This window comes from Psammomys obesus, unplaced genomic scaffold (assembly GCF_907164565.1).
Source record: "Psammomys obesus unplaced genomic scaffold, mPsaObe1.curated_primary_1811, whole genome shotgun sequence".
Lineage (NCBI taxonomy): Eukaryota > Metazoa > Chordata > Mammalia > Rodentia > Muridae > Psammomys > Psammomys obesus.
Genome location: NW_026596131.1, coordinates 12303468 through 12328160, shown reverse-complemented (window position 1 = coordinate 12328160; position 24693 = coordinate 12303468). Strand labels below are relative to the sequence as shown.

Sequence of the window (24693 nt, the reverse complement as noted above, 5' to 3'; positions counted from 1 at the left end):
ACACACACACACACACACACACACACACACACACACACACACACACAAAGCTGCCAGAAGAGTCACCCCAGGGGCCATTTTAATAAAGCTACAATTAATCTGAAGAATACATTCACAGAGTTAAAACGCAGCAGTACTGGAATGACAATCCTGACTGCCGTTTTCTGCTCAGCAAAGCAAAGTGGAGGCAAACTGACCTTTTTTGTCTGTTTGCTTGTTTTCTGAGACAGGGTCTCTCTATGACGCTCCAATGGAACTCACTATGGAAACTGCCTGCCTCTGCCTTGACTGAAGCCAGGCGATGCCACCACACCTGGCTGTAACAGACTTCGGAACCGGCCAGCCTCAGGCCTACACTCTGGCCTCCGTGTGAACTGAAGAAGATCCCTTTTCGGTACACGGCACACTTCAGATGCTGGTGTGGACAGGATGGCGGTGCTGCCACTCTAGAATGCTCACTACTGTCAGTCCATAGGATGCTTGCTGAATAAAGAACCAGCCGGGGCTGTGATCCCAGCCTGCTCTGGGCCAGGAACCTCCCTCACGGCTATTCAGCCATGAAGGAGGGCAGTGGGGCCATCAGGAGAGCAGGAGCTCTCCTGACCTACCAGCCTGTTTCTCCCAGAGTGGGGGCAATAGCCTTGCAGGACCGTTCCCAACAAAGCCAGTAGATGATGTGGCAGCAACCATTTGAAAAGTATCAAAGTTACACAAAAGTGATTAAGAATGTGGGTGATAACGCTGGGCGCGGTAATCCCAGCACTTAGGGAGGCAGAGGCAGGTGGATCTCTGTGAGTTCGAGGCCAGCCTGGTCTACAAAGTGAGTCCAGAACAGCCAAAGCTATACAGAGAAACCCTGTCTTGAAAAACATAGTCCCAGCACTTGGGTGGCTGACACAAAAGGATTAAGAGGTTTTTACTATTTGGGGCTGGAGTGGCAGATCAGTAGTTAAATGTGCTATGTAGATATACATGTAAGCAAAACATCCATAAACATAAAATACTTTAAAAATTTCTTTTTAAGTTTGCAGCTAGAACAAGACTCTCCCAAAAAATAAAGAAGGAGCTGAAGAGACAGCTCAGCAGTTAGGGGCACCAGCTGTGCTGTTAGAGGACCCAAGTTCAATTCCCCCTCTCACAGGGCGGCTCACAGCCCCCTGAAACTCCAGTCTTGGGGAATGTGATGCCCTCTTCTGGCCTCTGCATGCACATGGAACACAGACATACACACAAGGAAAACACACACATTAAATAAGTAAAACATTTAAATACCTAAATAAAAATAAACTCTCACCCTAATCAACTGGTTACCTACATTTCTTTTAAAATAAGAGGGAGGTGAGGGGATGGATCTACTGGTGCTAGAACCAGGCGGTCTGAGTGGCAATCCTACTTCATCACACTCCAGCCCCAAGACCTCAGCTGTCTGCCTGACCCTTCCACCTCCTTTTCCACCCCACACTCACCTGAAGGGCTGTGAGGACTGAAGGAGCTGAAAGCACCCACTTCCGCTGCCACATAGACGGCCACTCCACTGAGGCTGCTTTCCTAATGGCTGCCTCTGTGTGCCCATAAACCCAGGCAAGCAAGCCTGTGGACCAGGCCAGCCAGTGATGCCCAGGTCTCTTTATCTGACACTGTCCACAGCTGGCCTGACCTACCAGCCTGTTTCTGTAAATGTCACGCCTGTGGGGCTGGATAGATCTCCCCCAATCTCAGAACCAAAGCTTCACTGTGACAGGGAATGACACTCTTCTAAGTAACAAAGCTAATGCCCTATGTGCATAAAAACCTCACAAAAGAGTGGATCTCTGTATACTAGGGACAGCACTTAACACTCCAATCCGCCTCCCGCTCCTCTCGCCGGGCAGATGCTCTGCGCTGCGGCTTGGCCTTTCATGGTTTCTGGGCTAGACTGTTCCCTGGAGCGCAGGAAGCTACTCCTGTGTAGATGGCACCTCAGCCCTGACAGGAGGGTAGTCAGGGCGGACACACTCATGGCTTCCGGGTGGGAGGGGCGGGTGCAGAGGCAGCTTCGGGTGAGACTGGAGACCCACGGTCTGTAGCGCTGACGGAGGAGCCCACACTCACTTTGCCCTTGTGTGTTTCCTGGAGCCACTGGCGCAGTCTGATGAGGCAGCTCTCCTGGAGGGGAGTCAGGTCACCCAAGTATCTCTTGATGTAGTCAGCATCTAGCTTGTCTGGAAGTTAAGGTGCAGGCGTTATTTACCGCCGAGGACGCTGAGCCCTTCTGTCAGGGATGGTGTGGGCAGGGTGTGCTGGAGGGGAGAGGGGGAGCAGAGTTGGCAGCCTCCCTGGGTGGCTTCAGCAGTCTTTAGGGAGGATCGCTGATAACCACAGGTAAGTAAGCAGTGTTTAAGATGAGAACCCCGATAAACACAGGAGGCTGTGCCTCCTTCCAGTCCTCCGCCTGTAATTTCAGTACCGCTCAGGACGGGCTAATCGCTTAGCAGACACAGCACACCTTTCGCTTCAGCACCGGGCCTGAGCTCAAGAATGCTGCCCCAGCCCTTTCGCCAGTGACTGCCAAAGGCCAGAGAACGAAGGAAAGATAAATATATTAGTTTAACACTGTTTCTCAGTGGGAGAACCTTCTTATGTTTTCTCGTTTTCTCCATGTTTTTTACACGTTTTGTAACTAAAAATTAAAAACTTGTGCTTCGTGTATGTACTTAGCATATGGAAAACTGCACGCACACAAACTCTGGGTCTAGCCAGTGTAAAGGCACTCCCAACTCTGCCGCTCACTAGCTGTGTGACCACTGTCAAGTTGCTCGACTGCTCCGTGCCTCAGTGAACCCAAACATGAACTGGAGGTATTTCGAACCTGAAGGCAGCCGTCGTTAAAGGAGTGAAACTGCTGCGCGTGGGAGCTATACATAAGCAGCACAGGCCCCGTGTGATCAAAAAGCCGTCGGCAGGACTTACAGCCACGCAAGGTGCCATCAATCAAAACACGTGGGAAACATCTTCTGGTCTCATGAATGGATAACTAGAAATAACTTCTACTTAAAGAAAAAGAATAAATGAATGTGTTCTCTAAGTGGGAGGCTCAGGAAACAAAGCCGGAAGCAGACGGATCAACTGTCATGAGGAGACACAACTGGCCAGAACCGAGGAGAGGGGACAGGCCCCGTGGGTCCCCCCCAGCCGTGCTGGGCTCACCGTCAGGGGTTCCCACCACAGGCTCAGACGCTGTGCCAGGGCCACTGAGACTCTCCCCACTCAGGCCCTCCTTGGTAGCAGCAGTGTCCGGAACAAGGACAGCTGTGGATGTGGCTTGATTCTTGCTTGTCGATGATGCTTCTGACGAGGGTCCCAGACACGGCGGGGTCCATCGGGGCACGAAGGTGATGCCTTCCTCCTCCAGCTGCCGCAGGTAGTATTCAATGATTTCTTTCCCCTGTAAGGTAAGGTGAGCGTGTGTTCAACACCCAGACTGCGCTCATCAGCTTACAAGATTTACCCAAATAGGAATTTGGGGGCTGTGGATACAGCTCTGTGTAGAATTCTAGGTTAATATGCAAGGCCCCGAGTTCAATTCCCAGTCCCCACTCAAGAACTAATTTTCACTGGGTATTGTGGCACACACCCTAATACTTGGGAGGCTGAAGCAGGAGGATTATGGATTTGAGTGAATATGGAAATTTTGTCTCAAAAAGTAAACAATAAAAAGGCAAGCAGCTGTGGGACTCCTTTCAGGGCTCCCACCTCCCTTCCCACACAGGCCCATGAAAGACACTCACTTTTTTAATGTTGCTTGTGTAATGCTTCATGGCAATTTTTTCCACTGTACTTTCAAAACCGAAGAATGATTTGATATCTAAACTTGCAGACTGTTCGAAACAGGTCCAGTCCTCATTCTCAGGGTGAACCTGTGGGCAGAGAGAATCTGTTCCCACCATGCTCACACTGAAGCCATAACCTGTCTGTTCCCTGGCCAGCTGACCAGTACCCGGAAGAAGCATGTTTAATGACATCACAGTCATGAGGAAGGAGGAAAGCAGGGCAAAAATTACACAGCCGACACTCAAAGGCTTCAACTGCAATCACATGACTTTCGCTAAGTGACGAACAGAGCTTTTTACTCCAGCCCCTTATCCACTCACGAGCACCTGTGGCGGCTCTACACAGACAGAGAAAGAGCTACACACTATACTGCTCGGGCTTCCTGAGAGACACATGAGCCACAGATATGCAAAGCAAGAAAGCCACACGGCTACTTAGGAGGTAGTGCGCTCTGGAGAAAGGCTGAGCAGGGTTGCCCAGCTAGAGAAACGGCATGGCTGGCTGCAGGGCCCAGCAAGTAGCAGGAAGGCAGGGCACAAATAGGGAACCGTGAGGACTGTGGGCACCTCTAAAGGGAGGCGTGGGCTTGAACCTAGGAACCACAGGTGACACTGTTCAATGGGTCATTTGGCTTCTATGTGGAGGACGTCGTAGGAGGCAAACAGCTGGGGTACACAGGAGGGGGTAGTTCTCATGCTCTGGGAGAGCTCCTGAAACAGGTGTGTGCAGTGAAAACCAAAATGGACAGATGCTCAGAGCTCTACCTGTAAACACACACAAGCCTTGGCTAAAAACACACAGTGTCGGGGTTGCACCAGAAAGACAATCAGGAAGCTGGCCTTGGTACTACACGCCTTTAGTCTGAACAACTGGGAGGCAGAGGCAGATGGACCTCTGTAAGTTCCAGCCTACTCTACATAGCTGAATTCAGACCAGCCAGGGCTTTACAATGATAGCCTGTTTCAAAACACAGAACAAACTGATGAGGAGCTGAGTCTAATGGTATACAACTGTAATGCAGCACCTGGGAAGCAAGGCAAGAAGATGGCAGCAACTTAAGGCTAGCCTGGTCTACACGTCAAACTCCAAGACAGTGAGCGGTGAGACAAGAACAGTCAGGGTGTCAGGTGGCAGCCTGGCCTGTCACAGTAACAGAATCCTCTTGTCAAGGCTCCCCCCCCCCCCCCCACTGCGCCACTCATCCACAAGGAGAAGCAGCAGCTGGCACAGCAGAGCTGCCTTTCTTAACAGGCCGCACTTGGCCCAGGAGCCCCAGCTAGCTGCAACTGAGCCGGTAAGGTCACGCGGCCAGGGGTCCCGGCGAGCTGGCACTGACTGTTATTACTCACTGTGTAGCAGCAGTGTTCGCGGATGATGACGCGGTTAGAGAAGGTCTCGTTGTGCGCCTCGATGTGCAAAGTGCGCTCTCGAGAGTTCAGGGAGTTCTTCTGGACGAAATAAACGTAGTCGACTCCCGCAATCTGTGAAGGGGAGCAAGGAGGGAAAGCACTCTCAACCCGAGCGCAGCATGGGCTGAGCCACCGCACAGCCTGGGGGCCCCCGCCAGCTACCTTCTTCAACAGCCGGGGAGCGTCTATGTCCAGCTTGCAGCGCCTCTCGATGACATGAATAGCCCCATCCTCACTCTTAAATTCGCTCACGGTGTCACTGTCCACGAACATTGGAATCAAAGGACATGTAGGGAACCTCCTTTCATAGGCCTGTGGATGAAGGACAGTGACAAAAAGGAGATGGCACCTGTCACTGCTGTGGCTGATCTTACAGGAGTGGGGAAGACCCCCGTTCCTGGACTGGAAGCTTTGATCTAGTAAGGATGGCAATTCCGTAGGCATGCATGCTCAGGGCAGTGCCAAACCCTGGCAAGCTTCTGCTGTGGCTAAATGAAAGAAGATTTTTCAAATATGTATGGAAAGGCAAAAAACCCAACATAGCTACCATGACTTTGAAACCAACAAAGAGGAAGGATTCCCTCGACCAAAGTAGAGGCCAGATCCTCAGTGCAGGGAGACAGAGCAGTGGGCATACCCAGCTCATGGCTCCCTCTTCCCTTCTGGGGAAAGGATGGACCCAGGGCTGTGTACATATTAAGCACCTGTTCAACTGAGCTGTACTTCGGGTTCCACCTAGACCATATAAAAAAATATTTATTTATTATAAATATAATGTCTGTCTGTCTGTCTGTACACCTGCATGCCAGAAGAGGGCACCAGATCTCATTATAGACGGTTGTGAGCCACTGTGTGGTTGCTGGGAACTGAATTCAGTACCTCTGGAGGAGCAGCCAGTGCTCTTTAACCTCTGAGCCATCTCTCCAGTCCCTGCCTAGACCATTTTTGACTAATGTAGAAATGGAAGAAAAAAATTAGGATGTTCTTTTTGTTGTTATTGTTGTTATTTACCATGATCTAAAACAAAGCAAACCCCCCCACACTAATAATTAAAATCTAATCATAATATGAACAAATGCTAGGCATGTCTGCAAGCCAAAATTAAAAGGTGGAGGCAGGAGGATTATGGGTTCAAGTCCAGATTGTGCTGAAGAGTGAGACCAACGTCTCAAAAGAGGGTAAAGACAGGAACAAACATCTTCCCAAGACGCCTGGGCACGCGGCACATAGCTCCACCTAGAAATGCGCAGGGAGACCAGCGGGTGGGAGACACAACTGAACCGCACAAGCGCAACTGTGCACCACCAGGAACAACGCGCAGCGAACACTAAAAGCCAGGGAAGATGGGGAAACGCTCCCGAAACTGCTGGCAGGACTGTGGACCAACACAACTCCCTGGAAAGCAGGCACGATTCTCAAAACTGAACCCTGACCACGAAGCCACCAGCCAGCCCGCAGCGGCCCTGCTCGACATACATAGGCAAGCTCACAGGGCAACTCCATGTCCTTCAGGGAGTGCACACACATGAAAAGGAGCGGCTTCCCTTTGCACATGGAGTGTCCTCAGCCCCAACAGTCATACCCACAGGAATCCCCTTTTCCTCTGTTTTGTTTTGCTTTGAGATGGGGTCTCGTGTATCCCAGGTTGGCCTCAGACTCACTATGTAGCTAACGTTGACCTTGAACTTTATATACCAGTCACGAAAAGACAAAAATTAAAGAAACTGAAAACTAGGGGTGGTGAGGGTTTAGGAAGAGGGAAGGAAGGCATGGCTGTAAGATCGACACACTGGCGCGGGTGGGAGCGGCTGGCGCCCTGCCCCAGATGACACGTATTTCTGCATTACACTGTGGAAATGGGTTTGAAGGGCTATGGAAGCTCACCACAGTATTATTTTGAATTATGTTAATACACTACGAATCAACAATGATCTCAAAACAAAAATCAACGGGGAAAAAAAGACTCACTACGTAATTTATGAAGTCCACAGGTTGCACCTAGCTAACTCACTCGCTCTGTCCTCGGCTCCCTCTGTGAAGAAGGTACTGCGGCTAACAGTTACTGAGGGAACTGCTCTCCGGGAGGCTTACAAGCCTCCGTCTGCCGACCTAGGCCTTGTCCTGAAGCTTCTAGCCTTTGTACAATCTAACCTAGGCCTAGAACATTTTCAGCCTCTGAGACTTTCTGCTTAATAAGCTTTCTTTTTCTTCCTGAGCTTCAAGCTGGCTGGTTTAACTCAGCTGATCTGGCTCTCCCAGATGACTTATTCAATCTGGCTTTTCCCTCGGCCTCTGAATTGCTCTCTTTGGCCTCAAACTAACTCAAGCAATCTGCTCTAATCTTGTGGCTCCTTCTCACTCTCTGGCTCTTTCAGTCTTCACCTCAGTTCTCTCTCTGCAACCTGTCTCTCTATTACTGTCCCAGTAAAAACTGTCTCCTCTTTCTCACTGCCCCTTAAGTAGCTTGTCTTTCCTCTCTCTTCTTCTGAGAGTTGGGCTTACTCTATTCTATCTAGTCTTTCTCTGATCCATCAACTTTTCCCCACTCAATTAGACATCACTTTCAAACATAAGTACTTCCTTCTACAAACTACCTTTACCTTCAATGTTTGGGATTAAAGGCATGTAATGCCATCATCCACCATGTTTGGATCTAAGCTTTTCTTTACCTGAAACTTACTCCATACCAGGCTGGCCTTGAACTCAGATCTGCTTGCCCCTGTCTCCTGGATTACAGGCTCTTTGTATTCTAGCCCAATCACACAGACCTAGAACATCTCTGGATGTGATCTCTTGCCAGAACAGCCATGCTCTGAATTAACATTCCTCTACAGGTCTCACACAAGACTGGCAGGAGCCACTCCTCCGTAGGGATTAACTAAGAATGGGGAGGGAGGTTTATGGCGAAGTCTCATCTTAAGTTAACCACAACCAAAATCAATTTAAAGAAGAAACGTGAGACAATGGTGAAAAGAAATATTAGCTGCTTAGACTCTCCTGCAACCAGGGAGAGCCCCAAAGCATGAGCATGCTGGAAAACAGCCAGGGGTGGAGAAGGTTGCTGCCGCTCACCCCGACAGGCTTGCCCATCTGACTGTAGGTCAACTCAAGACACAGCAGAACCTCTCCACCTGGGTTTCCACGAGGGCTCAATTCCACCCTAGCTCTCCTGGATCATCACATTTGCTTTCTGAGAAACTGTAGGTCACATCCATCTGAAGTATGGTTAGGAGGCGCCATGGTAGGCAGCTCCAGGGCAGGACGGGTAGACAGGGGGTGACCATCACACTGCAGTGGTCCAGGAACGCATCGGGGCTGCACACTGAAGGAGCTGGAGGAAGCAGCAGCCTGTCAGGGCAGGACTGTGCAGACCTAGGACAGGTCTTTAGTCTCAGTTATGAGTAGCGTGTCTCAGAGGACAGGGCACTGCAGCTGTCTCCCAAGACCCAGAGGAATGGAGGGAAGCAGGAACTATGACGCTTAGGTCCTCATCATCATCTGCAAGGTCCTCCTTATGGCCAAGGCAGCCCTGCCCTTCTCCTCCTCTGCAGGGAAGGAGAAGGAAGTGCCAACAGCACTGAGCATCCCATTTTCAGAAACCGAGTGAGTCATGTAAGGACAGCTTGGCAGGAAGGCAGCTGCACGTGGCCCTGACAGTGCTTTCAGGTTCACACAGCCTCCTCTTCTCCTCCACTCAGAGGCATCCCAAACGCCAAGTTGCAGGATCTCACAGGTCACACAATAGCTGTCTCTCCAAGAACAACCAGCACCTGGGAAGTTCATCTACCTGCTCAGATCACTCCCCGGACAATCCTCAGGAGGCCACAAGTGAATAAGTGACTCCATGAGAGAACTGCCACTCCCTGCTCCCAGCTATTCGGAAAGCACTGTAGTAAAAGGAGCTGGAAGTCAGCTCGACACATCCCATCACTGTTAAGGACACCAGGGCCCCAAACTACAGCTCTTAAGAGAGAGTGACTAGGAATCTACCAAGAAACAGCAGAGGGAGGCTCTTTGTCAACACCTCAAGTAGCCACTTTTAAAATACACCATGGCATTCTTTTGGGGGGCGGGGGCAGTTGAGGCTGGGGTCTCTCTACATGGCAGAACTCAAGAAATCTGCCTTTGCCTCTGGATCAAAGGTGTGCGTCAACGCCTGGCCCTAACCTTGGTCTTCCTGAAGCTGAGTGGTACAGCAGGGCCTGGAACTGAAGCCACACTGAAGTCCTTCCACTCCCTAGGAAGCCACCCACCTGTGCAGTCTCTCACATGGCAAAGTCCCTCCCTTGTACCTTGAGGTGGCAGCCAGGTAGCACCTGGGCACTCAGGCTCAGGAGAGGCTGACGGGTACAGAGCCTTCTCTTCAGACTGCAGAATGCTTCCCTTCCTCCCTCCTCCCTCCATGTTCCTTCCCATCCTGCCACTCAGCAGGACCAACCACAGGGCAGGGACCAAACACCACTTCTCTTTTCGTTCCCAGAAAAAATCAGAACCTCAATGCCTGAAACGAGGTCTTTGTTAATAAACGTTCTTTTACAGTATGGAATAAAAGTTTCCTAAAGTAACTAATGAATCCAGCCTTTGTTTCTCACTCGCCGTGACCAGAGTCCTGTGCACATGAGCAAAGCTAACTTCTGAGGGCCATGGGGAAGGAGACTGTAAAGGGCACTCTGAGCTCTCTGTAGCTCACAGGCACCAGTGCTTCGTGTTCAACGGCAGCTGCAGCCTGTGAGGCTCCTAGAGAGCGGATGAGCAGCCCCCAAAGACAGAAGCAAGCTGGTGCCCCAGCTCTATCCAGCAGAGGGCCAGCAAGCAGTGACAGGACACAAGCACGATGTGCAGGAGCCAGGCAAGCCTCAAAACAATCGTCACTATAACGAGATGATCACAGAAATCCCAATTCCACAAGATTCTAGTTAGAATTGTTATTTTCTTAAAAAGAAAAAAACAGGGCCGGCCAGTGGTAACACACCTTTGATCCCAGCACTAGGGAGGCAAGGCAGGAGGATCTCTGTCAGTTCCAAGGCCAGCCTAGTCTACAGAGCAAGTTCCAGGATAGCCAAGGCTATACTGAGAAACCCTGTCTCAAAAAATAAACAAACAACCCCCCCCCCCCAAAAAAAAACCCAAATTAAAAACACGGGGCTGGAGAGCTGGCTCAGTGGTTGAGAGCACCAGCTGCTCTTGCAGAGGACCAGGGGTTTGATTTCCAGCACCCACACGGCAGCTCCCAGCCACCCCCAACTCCACTTCAGGCACTGCACACACGCAGCGCAGAGACATATTTGCAGGCAAACCACCAAGACACATAAAATAGAACTTATAAAACCGAAACAGAATGTCAGTATCTTAAAAGGCAGCAAAAGCACACGTCTGAAAAAGGCTGGAGTCTAAGAGGCAGGGGACACAGTGGGGCTTAGGCCTTGCCCTGGAACGACAATGGCAGCAAGGCCATGCGTTACCTACTGCATCACTACCTTAGCAGGCCTGCTGCGAGACGGTCTCGGTCTCGGTGAGTCCGGAGAAGGGCCATCCTTCAGTAGTTAAAAGGTCACAGTACAGACACAACTTGTTCTTGAATGTTCCTACCACAAAAGTGCGGGAAATTGCCATGGTATTTACTGCTCTCTCTAACTTTTTACAACTGGAAATTTCCCCAAATAAAACGTTGGGAGAGTCAACAACAACAAGAAATTGGAGAAAACATGTAAAGGAATAGAGTTTTATAGGGAAAACATCTTTTGTTTTGTTTTTTTAAGACAGGGTTTCTCTGTGTAGCCCTAGCTATATTACACCAAGCCAGAGTATACAATTAGAACCAGAAGCCTGCCTGGCATGTAATGCCAGGTACTCAGGGGCTGAAGCAAGAGGATAACAAGTTCAAGGTCAGCCTGGACAACTTGATAAGACCCTAACTCAAAGTAAAAACAGGGCTGAGGGCACAGGCGTATGCTAAGTCTTAGAGGAAAGCACCTTCATAGTGTATGAGAGGCCCTATGTTCCATTTACCAGCATTGCAGATTTAAAACAAAACAAAAACCAGAAACCATTGCAGATTTAAAACAAAACAAAAAACAGAAACCAGGGGTATAGCAATAACCATGCACTTGGTATGGGCACAGCTATGGGCTCAAGCCTTGGCAATGCTTATCTTTTTTCTTTCTTTTCTGAAAGAATTAAGGGAGGAAGAGAGAGAGAGGGAGGAATAGGGGGATAGAGGGAAAGGAGGATGTACTGTCTTCCACGTGGCTGGCTAAATGCAGCAAAACCACATTTACACACAAAAATGCACAGCAGAGATGGTGCCTCTCCCAAGGTCTCCTTCCAAGCTCCAGTTCACAGGCCGGAGGGGACAGAGCGCTCCTGAGGCTTGGTGGGCTGCACGGAGCCTCCTACTGTCAGAGGTCTGCTCGAGCCCAGGGAGCACCTCAGCTCTGCACAGGAGAGCCAGAGGGGCAGCAAGTACAGCATACCCAGCCTCCTGAGCACACACAGGATTCAGCAACGTGAGTCAAGGAAGACAGAACACAACCAAGCTAGCACAGATCACTTCTTAAGAGAGAAAAGCTCTAGGAGACTCCCTTCTAAGTGAGGGCTGGCTTGGGAAAGAGAAAGCTATTGTGATCATCTGCACTTGGTGTTTAAAGCAGCAATTGTGTGAATAATAAAACACTAGGCTCTTATCAACTGCCTCCCCAGAAGGAAGCTGCCTCCTGGGTAACAATTCCTCCCACCTCCACACCCACCCTTCCCTCCCCACAGGGTTTAGGAGGTGGCAACACAGCTTTCAGCTCTTAACCGACTTCTGGATGCCATGTTGACATATCAAAATCAAGCACTGTGCTAAAGAAAACCGCATTAGTGAAGGCGGATTGGCTTCGAATTAAGGAGCTGAGTACTGCACGGTGCCAGGAAACTTATTTAAAAGAAATTCTGTTTAAAGAACAACCCCCTCCAAACTGAACTGTGTTCACACCCAAATTGGCTATCAAACCAAGCCAGCTATTTTCTGGACAGGTGAGATGTTCTGGGGCGCTAGATACGACAAAAAAACGAATTATCAGACATAGGTTTACCCTGGAAAAAAAAAATCAGTGAGTAAATAAACTATACCATAACCTACTAAATGCCACCAACAAAGAAACAAACACCCAACACATTCAAAAGAGGCAGACTGACCTAAGTGCTAGGCTGCGACGACTCACTGCCTGTGGAAATAACAATACAGAGGCAGGCCGCTGGCGCCCATCTGTCCTCCCAAGACTCACGGCCAGCCTTGCCTCAGGAAACTAGGCAGGGTCCGCAAGATGCTGGAGGTACAGGCACCATTATACAGGCCTGATGACCTCAGTTTGGTCCCCAAACTCCAAAGGTACCAGGAGAGAACTGACTCCTAAGAATTATCCTTTGACCTCCATATGTCCACACGCACACACGCGGGCGCACACACCCGTCTGTGACACATAGGCCCTAAGCTAAGAATTCTGGAGGATGTAAGGGAAGATCTAGGGGCATTAGGTACTTAGGTAGACTCAAAGCCCTATGTGGCAGTAACACGGCAGCTTCTGCTACAGGCTACAGCATACACTGGGGCAGGGCCGGCTAAAGCAGCCTGTGCTGGGGAAGGGCCCTGTGGAAGTGTCTGTGGAGATCCCTGCAGAGCGCCAGCTCCCAGGAGGAGCCACAGTGCGGCAGTGGCTGGCCACTGCTGCAGATCAGATGCATGGGCTGCAGGGCAGCTCAGAGCTGCGGCGCTTGTCTGCAGGAGCAAGGCCCCGGATGTGACCCCCGTACCACAGGGCAGGGTTGAAGGCCTATGGACAGCGAAGTCTAGACACTGATGTTGACAGCTCCCAGGGAAACTCCTGAAGATCAGTTCATTCTTCTGTGGGCTTGTGTGGTCCTGACAGAAACGCTAGAAAACCTACCTCTTGCCAGGATTGGTGGCACAAATTAAAGATGGCACATCTTTAATTCCAGACAGAGGCAGGAGGATATCCATGTGTTTCAGGCCAATCTGTCTATTCTATAAAGAGAGTTCTGAGCCAACCAGGACTACACAGTAAGATCTGTCTGAAGGTGGCGGGGGGGGGGGGAAGAGCAGAAAGAAGGAAGGAAGTGAGAAAACAAAGGAAGGAAGGAAGGAAGCAGGTACTTCTGCTTAGTGCTAGTAAACCGAGGTTCCAAGTCACAAGGGTTCCTCTAGTGCTCACTCAGCTTCTGTTTTTTGAGATGGTGTCCCACCATGTAGCCCAGGCTTGCCCCACACTCTTGCTCCTCTGCTAAGCCCATACTCAACTTTGTGTTCATACTTAATAACATATTTAAAGAAACTAAACTTCTAAAGATTTGAGTCCCTTTGAAAGTTATAACTAATCAGTTACAGCACACGTAACTTCGTGCTCCATCTGAGGAGCCATTTCCAAGCTCAACTCAACACTGCTGGCTTCACAACTATAAAATGCATAAGCAAGTCGGCCAAGTGGCCACAGTGTCCCCTCTCTCTTTAGACAGTCCTAGCCTAAAACTACAACATGCATGTACAAACTTGACAGACACCAGGCCATTACCCCAAACCATTTCCTCTAAAACCAAACACATCTGAATGTTAAATATGAACTTCATCTTAGAAAACCCCCAAAGTCCCTGGTGCTGACAATGCACCTTCCAGATGACTTAGGTCAGAAAAGTCCTATGCTCAACCCACAGGCTGCAGAGGGCATGGTAAGGATACCTGAGGACCTCCCAGTGCCCACCAGGCCATCTCTCTGCTGAAAGCTTCCATTAAAATGTGAATGTCAGCCTGGCTGTGCTGCAGTAGCAGAGTGCTTGCTACCCCCATGAAGCTCTGGCTTCCAGCACTAGAACTGCGTAAATCAGGCTGATGGAGCACGTCTGTAATCCTAGCACTCAAGAGGTGGAGGCAGGATGATCAGAACTCAAGGTCATTCCCGGATACATAGCATGTTCAAGGCTAGCCTAGGATACCTGACATCTTAGAGACAGAGGGCGGTGATGGGAGAGATGAATGAACCAACCATAAACCTCCCCTCCCAACCCCCCCCCCCAAAAGAACTGATGGAAACCACAGGTCTCTGGCTCCCCTCTGACCAGGAGCACCCTTTCTGCATCTCTCCCCCAACATCCACTCAGTTTATCATTCCGTGCAAGCCAGCTGTGATTGCTTTCAGGGAAGGTTCCATTCCCAGAATGCACATGGAACTCAAAGGGGCTGGCGGACACTGAGAACCAAGGCGTTCCGCATCAGCGTGTCAGAATCCGGCATGTGCTTGCTCCTTTGCTCCAACGTTCTAAGCATGTATGCCAATCACAGGAAAGGAAAAAGTAACATTTCCTCCCAAATCCACCAGTATTCTACTGGGAAAGAGCACACTGAGCCGTGGTGGGACGTGGGGGTGTGCACAGCAGCGAGGGAGCAGCCCACACACACTGTGTCTCAGTGCTGCTCTGACTGTCCCTGACAGCGCGCGCGCACACACACACACACACACACACACACACACACACCGCCCCCGCAGCTTGACAAGCCGGCACTCCGTACAGGCTAGGCACTCTAAGAAGCATTTCACATACGTGAGTTGCTACCTGTGAAGCCCCCCCCCCCCCCACACTCCACACCAGGCACCAGGCAGGCAGAGCCTCCAGCAGCAGCACACAAACAGCACAAGAATGGGAACAGCACACACCGCAGCTTGACAGCTCTGGGCCCATCACTGGGCAGGCGACAAAGGTGGCCCCCAGAGAATGGAGCGCAGACCAGCAGTGGCCAGCACTCAGCAGAGGGCGTCACTGCCACAGCAGAAGCAAAGGATTATGGAGGAGAAAAAAAAAATCAGCAAGTTTCCATCTGGTTAAAACTGCTGACGGCTTAGCAGATAGGAGCACTGAACGCTCGTCCAGAACCCGGGTTCTATTCCCAGCACTCACATGGCAGCTCACAACTGTCTGTAACTCCAAGCTCTGACACCCTCACACAGGCACACAGGCAGGCAAAACACCAAAGCACATAAAATAAAAAGATTGTCCCTTAGGTCTGCGCCAGGGTTTCACGCTGTAGCCAGGCTAGCCTCAAATTTGTGGCAATCTTCCAGCCTCAACTTCCCAAGTACCACTGTGGCTTTCTTTTATTCTTTTAAAGGCTGTCCCAATGTAACCAAGACTGGCCTCCTGCTCCCTGAGCCCTGGGCGACAGGAACCACTGAGATCTGCAATACGTGGCGGAGCCTGCTGTGTAATGCCTCTGCGGCCTCTAGCTGAACCTAATAAGGACCAATTAACTCAATGGCTAAAGTCGTGATTTAGCAAGACCGTCTGGAGTTCTTTATCTTGAAATACTTGTATTCTTGAAAGGCTGATGGAAGGGAAACACAGCTACTCGTATACCCCTGACCGAAAACTGGCCCTTCTATTCTGAGCGCCCTCCTCAACATGGAACAGTGAGGGAGGAAGCGAACATCCAACTAGTCAGACAGATCAGGCAAATCAACCCTGGCTATTAACGGGGTGGCAGACTTCGCAGCCAGACCACGCTCTCATACAGAAATACTTATATTCTTCCTTCAAGAGTTCCCTGGCAAGAGGCCTGGAGATGGCTTCATGATAAAAAAAATTGCTGCTCTTGCAGAGGACCTGGGTTCAGATCCCAGCACCAACACGGCAGCTCACAACCATCTCTAACTTCAGTTTCAGGGGATATGACACTCTCTTCTGGCCTCCACTGGCACCAGGTACACACAAGGTGTATGCACGCATTCATGTAGGAAATCACACATAAACATAACTTCTTTTATGTTGTAAAAAAAATTCCCAAGCAAGACCACAAAAAAAATGCATAATAGTAACAGGTTCAAGGGAGCTACTGGGTCTTCAAATAAAATTCAAGCATAACCAAGAAGGCGTGGCTTACTGCATCTTCTTTTTGACTATACTTAGAAAACTCAAGCCTACCCTCAGCTAAGAGCCTGCTGCTGTCAGTTCAGGACTTAATGGCCAGCCTGGAGACACCACATCCTGCATCAGGTTAAGTCCTGAAGATGACCATTCCTGCCGTTCCTGGACGGCTTACCTATTACACAGAGCTCTGCTGAGGAGTTCCCAGCACCCTGTTTCCTTAAGACAAAATGCTTGAGTGGAGGTGGAGCCCTGGACCATTTATTAAGGTATTTGAACAACATTTCAAAAGTAATACACGTAATTGAAGGGGAAAGGGCTCTGTTTCACTCTGAAATAAGCAGGACGGGTGCAATGGCAGCTCCGTGACAGCAAGTGTCATCAGGCCTGCAGGCACACAGTGAAGTGTGTGAGGAGCTGGTGGATCTGAGCAGACTGCAAGTCACCAGGCCTCACTCTTCAGTAGAAAGAATCAAATCACACATGATGCTAGTGGGGAAAGCACGAGGCAGGAGGGAGGCTGCACAGACACACCAGGGCTCAATTTTCTTTAAACATAAAAGTGTTCTTAAAAATAAAGCCTACTTGTATGTGCATGGTTCACTCGTGCGTGCACATACATACATACATACGTACACACACACACACACACACACACACACACACATAAACACTAAACAAACATATAATAAAAATGAAAATAAAGTCTGTGTGTGCTCACTGCCATTTCATCTTCCTGAACCCACAGCACCGCTGAAAGATTAGGAAGTGCCAAGTGTTTCAGACCCTGTCCCAGGACAAGCACAGTGTGCTATGATTGCACACTGACTTCCCCCGGGAGGAAGCTGTGGGAAGCACAGGCAGGGGACACCGCCAGGGCCCAGCTGAGCACTGCAGATCGAGAAGTGCCCTCCACAGCCTGGCTTCCCGCATGCCAGGCAAGCATTCACCACACAGCGCTGTGCCCAACTCTTTCTCTGGAATGTGCCCTGCTACAGGCTGCCCTGAAGCCGGCGTCGCTAACGGCACTGACACTCCCTACACAATCTGGACCCATGTCAGGAACTTGGCCCTGTGGTAGCCTGAGTGTCAACCCTCGCCTCGGTTCCCACAGCCACAGAAAGCACACTGCTGTTCTCAGACAAAAGCCTTCAGGACAACCTTGCACAATTTGGTCCAAAGACTTGACACCGGCAGCATGATGACTCCCACTGACTTCTTGAATTTTACTTCTTCCCCTCCCCCTCTACCATCATGTAGGTCACCCAGTGGGCCCCCTCCAAGGCCTGTCATTTGAGGACTACCTGGGAGGAGATATGACAGGGCAAACGGAAGCCCCAAGTCCTGAATGGCGCTTGACTGACATCTGCTGCACCACCAAAAAGACAGACCAAGAGGGGCACTGAGGAAGGAGGGTACTGACTGGCATAGCAGGCCCCAGGTGAGAGTGGAAGGATCTGAAGGGAGAAGAGACCGGAGTGAAGGGGTAGGAGGTGGGGGGGTAAGGGAGTCAGGTGGAAAGTCTCTTAAAGCAAGACTGTAAACTGGCCCCTGGGCACACTGATTAGAGCCTGGAGCGTTTACGCTGTGCGCAGCGTCCCTCTCTGGTTGCAGCACAGTCTGTCCGATAAGGCACAGCAGCACACTCCAGCTCTAGCTGCTGCCCCTGGACCCTTGCTCTTGGCTTTGCACAAGCCGGTTCAGCAGCAGGCTCCCTGTCAGCCACAAAGCAGGTCAGGCCGCTCCCCGGGCCAGGCCAGATGGGCCTATCAGACAGGCTGTGGGGACAGCTCCTCTGCCCACTGTACCCCTGAGAACCAGCACAAGGGAATGAATGCACTGTGTCCACCATCCAGAAAGTCAGATTCCAGAAGGTGGACTAGCGGGAGGCCTCGGAGTCCTTCCCCAACCCCAATGACATGCGCTCCTCCTCTGCCTCCCTGCTGACATTCTCTAAATTTCTTCAGAGATCTAAACTTTTGAGCCACACACGGTGGCTCACATCTGTAACCTCAACACCCTGGAAGCTGAGGCAGAAGGATCCCAAGATCGAAGCTCACCTAGGCTGTGCTATGGAGGACAACCTCCCACGTCCAGAATCTCTGGGGACCGCAGTTTCCAAGTGCTGCAGAGACAGTCACCTGTGTATGTTTAAGACTCCTCAGTTGACAAACCACCCTGGACACGGACAGGTTAAGGCAAGGATGTGTGTGTCCCCTGTGTCTGTCTGTATCTCTTCCCACCCCTTGCAACTGCCAACCGCTGGTTGGATTTCAAACAAAACCCAGTATAAGGATCTGGATGACGTGGATTCCTGAGAGTAAAGCAGTGCCTTTGTGCCCAGGGCACATGCAAACCCTCCATCAGCTACTAACTAGCAGGGTCTTATACACCCAGACTGGCTTCAGACTTTCCACCTCCACATCTGACGGGCTTGGCTGCTGAGATTACAGGTACATGCCACCCTCACTCCCAGCTAACAAGCAAACCCCTTTAAAAAGAGAAAATATTCCTTCCATCCCAAGTGCTGGCCAGCTGTGTTTATTATAATGTCATTTACACGGGAACAAAGTAGAGGACGCTCGGGGTACTGGCACCCGCACTCCCAGCCACTCAAGGAGACTGAGGTGGGAGGATGACTTCAGCCAGGAGTTTGAGCCAGGCTGGCCGACTGGACCAGACCCTGCATCAAAATCAAGCCGGCAAGGAAACTGGAGGGCAAGGCACCTCACACAAGGGCAGACTCTAGTAACACACACGTTTGGCTGGCCATGTAGCCGGCTGAAGACAGCTTCTCTGGGACACAGAACCACGCAGGCCCCGGGCTGCCCCTCAGGACAGGCCGGGCTCTGGCTCTCTCTGCCCAGCAGGCTGCAGATGGCCCCTCCCACCACTTCCCTCCTTTAGACCCACATTCCTGCAGCTCAGGCCCAGGAAGGAGCCCGTGCTATACTTGGCTCTGACATAGCAGCGGCATGTTAATTCCACTCTTTTGTGTTTGCTTTCAACTATTAAAACAGCATTATCTGCTGTTCATAAAAATAAACAAAGCAAACCACTGCTGCCTGACAGTGCCTGGCCACACACACACGTGGGAAAGACGGCTGTGTGCTCATGCACACTTCTCAACTATCAAAATAAAAGCCCGACTTTTGTTGGAGAATCAAAGGACAGCAGGGCTGTCACTCTGGAGAGCACTCTGCTATCATCTTAGCATGATCTGAAGGAATCCCTGGACTCAACCACCACCAGAGCTGCCTAAACCAGGTGTGTGGCACATGCCTATACTTTTTAGTACTTAAAAGGTGGAGGCAGAAGGATCGACGGGTCCACAGTCATTCTCCCACAGACAGGAAGTTGGAGGCCAGCATGGGTTTGAGATGCTGTCTCAAAAAAAGAAAAACAAAAACAAAAACAAAAACAAAAAAAGATAAAGTAAAGCAGAACAGACCGGGTACTCCAGCAGATTCGTGGTCCTTTAAGTCAGGCTCCACTTGGCAGAGCTGTTTGACTTTTCACAGTGTAAAAGATAATCCATGGCCTTCAGAAAAGCATTTGGTGTTCCAGGGAATTGCAGCTGTCAGCTTTAAAAATGTCATGTGTTTGCCCACATAAATGAATGCAATGAGCTATGGAAATCTTATCTAGTGTCATGAGCCAAAACCAAAGCCTGGAGGAGTCAGCAGCCAGTGTGGGACAGGTCAAAGCCTGAGGGGCTCAGGCCTAAGTCACACGCGGCAGAAGACGAGTGCAGCCCTGACACGGAACCTCAGGGGGCAGGGCACCAGTGCAAAGCATGCCTTGCCACAGGTGACCCCCTTCCTCAAATGACAGGACTCACCAGTTCTCATGGAGGAGGCTTGTGTGTCCTCTCACTTCCACAACAGGCTGCACAGGAGAGGCAGTGCCGCACGAGCAAGACCCTGGGTTTGAGCCCCAACACCACAAAAAGAACAGACGTGATATGCATCTGTACATCACACCTACGCTCAGAAAGATTGCACTAGTCTGAATCTATCAGAGATAGAGCATGAGCTGGGCTGCACAGCCCTAACTCTAGTGCTCAAGAAACATGAATCTGAGGTCAGCCTGGCCTACAAAGCAAGACCCTGTCCTCAAACAAGTAAGTTATAAACAAAACTTACACCTGAAGAGGCACACAATTACTATTATTTATTTTTTGGTTAATATTACAATAAAATTTGTTTTAAAAATGTACAGTATGGGGCTGGAGTGACACCAGAGGTTAGGAGCCCCTGCTGTCTTGTAGGGGACCCCCAGAGTGGCTCCCAACAGCCACTCCATTCCAAGGGACCTGGCACTCTCTGGACTCTGCAGGCATTAGACACACACAGTAGATAGATGCACAAGCAGACAAAAACCACTCAAACACAGAAAATCAAAAGAAATCAACCAACTCCCAAGTACAGTTCAGAGGCTGGCCCAATAACTCAGAAGGTAAAGCATCTGAACATGGCTGATCCTTGCAGCCCTCCCGGCGGAAGGAGTCAATAAACTGCCAGTTGTCTTCTCACTTCCACACACACAGAAGACGTTCTTAAAACCGTTTAAAGGGTACATTATGCCCCCTAGTCAAAAGGGAGCAATCACCAGCTGAGCAGTGGTGATGCACACCTTTAGCCCCAGCACTTACAAGGCAGGGGCAGGCAGATCTCTGAGTTCAAAGCCAGTCTGGTCTACAGAGCGAGTTCCACAATAGCCCAGGCTACATAGAGAAACCCTGTCTTGAAAAACCAACAAAGCAAAACAAAATTCATTCAAATGCATTTTAGTTGTATAGTTTAGGGTATTAAATACAGATGCAAATAGATACAGTGAATCTATCTTAACCACCATTCCAAGCAGTACATAAAAACAAAATGACAGTAGCAACCAAAATGGTACACACACAATGGACTATTTCCACCTTTGGTCCCAGCACTTGGAAGAAAGAGGCAGCAAGATCTCTGAGTTCCAGCCCTGCCAGAGAGTTTCCACTAGCCCTACCTAGTGAGACCCTGTTTCAAAAACAAAGAAAAAAGAAGGAAGGGAATTTTTATCTAACATGGATGAACCTTGAGAACATTAGGCTAAATAAAATAAGTGAGTTACAAAAGATCAAAAATACTTCTGCCTCTTTGTGGAACTTAAGAGAAGACAGAGTTACAGACACAGAAAACAGAATTGGGATGGGCAGCTCAGTGGTGAGGTACTTGCCTAGAATGTACATGGCCCTGGGTTCCGTCCTAGAACTAGCAACAAAAGAGAATCAAATGATGGCTGGGGTGTGCATATCAGTATTTAATGGACAGAGTACTGCTTGGAATGGTGGTTAAGATAGATGCACTATATCTAATTGCATCTGTATTTAATACCCTAAACTATACAACTAAAATGCATTTGAATGAATTAATTATATGCATGTTTTACAACCATAAAAAATTTATACTACAAATCTACCCGAAAATTAGCAAATAAAGCCATCCACACGATGAAGACAGGGGTGCACCCACTTGTTAGCATACCTTTGTGGTTCCTAGCACCCCACAGAGCAAGGAGACAGCACCCCAGGACACACCCACTCCACTCCCTACAGAAAGCAAGCAGAAGAGCTGACTGTACAGTCTGCTGAAGGACCAATCCCTTTGAAATTTTAAGTTTAAAATGTTACAACTAGAATCCACTTGCTTTCTTTTAACTCCCCGAGAAGGGTCTAACCCAGCATCTTTCCGGCTTGAGCAGAAGCCCAGTACCTGATGGTGAAGACCCAGATTGTGCGCCTACCCCTAGAAATGTTGGCTCAACAGAGTGTGAACCCAGTGGGGTGAGAACTGCATTCTAAACAATGCTGTTAACCAGTCAATGCAGGCGTCAGGATCTCGGAGCAAGCACTCCAGCACCCACGATACTTACATCAGTTTTCTTCTGAATAGGTAGCAACTTCCTCAAGCTCTGGCCTTGTTTTTCTTGTTTGTTTGTTTTGTTTTTTGTGGGGTTTTTTGGTTTATTTATTTTATGTATATGAATGCTGTTTTTACACACACCAGAAGAGGGATTCAGATTCCATTACAGATGGTTGTGAGCCACCATGTGGTTGCTGGGAATTGAACTCAGGACCTTTGAAAGAGCAGTCAGTGCTTTTAACCGCTGAGACATCTCTCCAACCCCCTTGGTTTTTAATATGTGCACAGGCAAGAAACACAGAGGAGAAAAGAAATGCACTTCATGATTAGGACAAACTGACATCACAGAATAACAGCTACCAAGAAAACAGACTCAATAACAGTGTCTCGGACTTGAATTTTTTTTTTTTTTTAATTCGATTACTCTCTGTGAATTTGAGGCCAACCTGGTCTACAGAGAAAATTTCTGGTCTACAGCCAGATCTTCACAGAGAAACCCTGTCTCAAAAAACCAAACCAAAACAAAAAAATCAGATTACCACTCTCTCAGAGTCAAGAATACTTCTTAAAATGAACTTGGTGCTGGGCAGGAACCTGAGGGAAGCAGCACGCCATGCTGCAAGCACATTTCTCGGACAACTACAGTAACAATCAATCTTAGTCCAAACACAAACTCAAATGCCCTTCACCAGAGTCTCTCGGACATGATCCAAGATAAGTCACAGACACATCTAACCAAAAGATGCTCCAATGTGACCTGTCCCAACTTTCTTGACCAATGGCTGGGATGTAGCTCAGTGTACTTCAGTCCCCAACTCGAGATAAAATCGCTACCAGAAGCAGAAAGAACACAGACATCAGCATCCTTCCTAAGACCAACCCGTCCTTAAGACAAATCTGTTTAATTCAAGATAAAGAGCAAGCCAGAGCTTAGTAACCATCCACCCCTGGGTGCAAAACAGGGCAGCATGCATCAGTGAAAGACAGACGACAGACACAGCTTCTTTCCTTCTCCCTTCCTCCAAGTGAGCTCTCACTATATTCCCAGTCTGTACTCAAATTCTAGGCTCAAGTGAGTCCCCTGCATAAACGTCCTCAGTAACTGAACTTACAGGAACTGCATATGATTTTCTGCCAGCCCTGCCACCAAGCACACCCTTCCCAGTATGTTTACCACAGCACACACAGCTTCAATCCTGTACAGGTTCAACACCAAGAACTACAGCCCAGCTGCAACAGCTGCCAAACTACCCTAACCTGTCTCTCTCTATAGTGGTAGCTTCCATAAAGGACTAGAATGAAAGGACTGTGGAGAAGGGCAGAGCCCGAGCGACCAGAACAAGTGGACACCTGGTCACATCCCTGTATGCACTCCACAGAAACCGGCCAATAAAACCCTGGCGCTCAGCACAGGCATGCGACTCGAGTCACTGGGTTAAAAAGAAACTATAAATAGGATGGCCCAGTTTAACCTGAAGAGACTGGGCACCTGGCGAGCACATCCACAGCAGCCACACTCCTCAGGGGAGTGGATGGGAGCAGCGGTTTTAATCCATGTGTTAACCTCCATCAGCAGGCCTCTGGAGGATGGAGAAAGCGTTAAATGACTGGGTTCAGGCAGGGCCCTCTCTGCCCCTGGCTTAAGAGAACAATTAAATCAGCAAAAGGCTGCAGGGGCAACACACAGGATAAATGACCCAGTTTCCCTAACAAATCAGGGGCAAGAATGCAAACAGGAGGAAGAGAGCTCAGGATATAGGAGGCCAGAATCAGGGCCAAGACACAGGCACCCAAATGCAAACCATTCTACTGGAAGCAGGAGGCAAGTAAGCCAGGGCTTCTCAACTTTCCTAACGCTGTGATCCTTTAGCACAGCTCCTCATGTGTGGTGACCCCAACCATAACATTATCTTCACTGCTACTTCATAACTGTAAATTTGCTACTACAAATCATAATGTCAATATCTGCTATGCAGGATATCTGAAACGGGACCCCTGAAGGGGTTGAGACCCACAGGTTGAGAAGCACTGAAGTAAGCCATAAACCTTTTTCTGTTTAGGTAACGGAAAACGAGGTGGCCTAAGAGATAGTAAGGAAGATGATGATTAACTGCAGTGGCTATGTTTAAAGCTGTATAAATACGCACCTACAACACAACAATCTGAGGGGTGCCAGGGAGAACAGTGGAAGGTCACTGCAAGATGGTGATGCTCCTGAACTGGACAATGGATACACAGCAGTCTGCAATTCTCCTTGTTTATTTGTGTATGTATGATTACTCCCATAATGGGATATTTGGGGATTTCGCTGTTGTTGGAGTTAAATCTGGCTACAGCACCCAAAAGCTGGGCCCCACAGTACACATGACCTGACGTGGAGGGCTAAAATGGGAGTGGGATAAAAGCAGGGAAAGAGGCCTAGCTCGCCACAGACAGACCAGAATGCCCCATTTTTACAGCAAGTCAGTTGGCCCCGTCTCCTCAACTTGTGTTGAATGGAACAAGGCATGGAACTCACCCTCATCAGAGAGAGCACAACATGGCACCAAATAACCCTCCAGGACCCTTAGTCGCCATCAGAGAAAATGGAGTGCAGCACCACCCCCACCCCCCAACACACACACACACACACACACACACACACACACACACACACACAC

The 24693-nt window shown here is 49.5% G+C and overlaps 1 protein-coding gene across 5 annotated transcripts in view; it reads right to left on the bottom strand.

Moving 5' to 3' along the window:
• Positions 1–24693, bottom strand: part of Sec14l1 (SEC14 like lipid binding 1) — a 44012-nt gene that overhangs the window by 12259 nt on the left and 7060 nt on the right. For all 5 annotated transcript variants that reach the window (XM_055592362.1, XM_055592364.1, XM_055592366.1 and 2 more), the window contains exons 3-7: positions 5382–5531; positions 5160–5291; positions 3768–3896; positions 3187–3424; positions 2092–2201 (exon numbers count right to left, since the gene is read on the bottom strand). In XM_055592362.1, coding sequence (XP_055448337.1) covers positions 2092–2201; positions 3187–3424; positions 3768–3896; positions 5160–5291; positions 5382–5531 — 759 coding nt within the window. The remainder of the gene's footprint in view (positions 1–2091; positions 2202–3186; positions 3425–3767; positions 3897–5159; positions 5292–5381; positions 5532–24693) is intronic.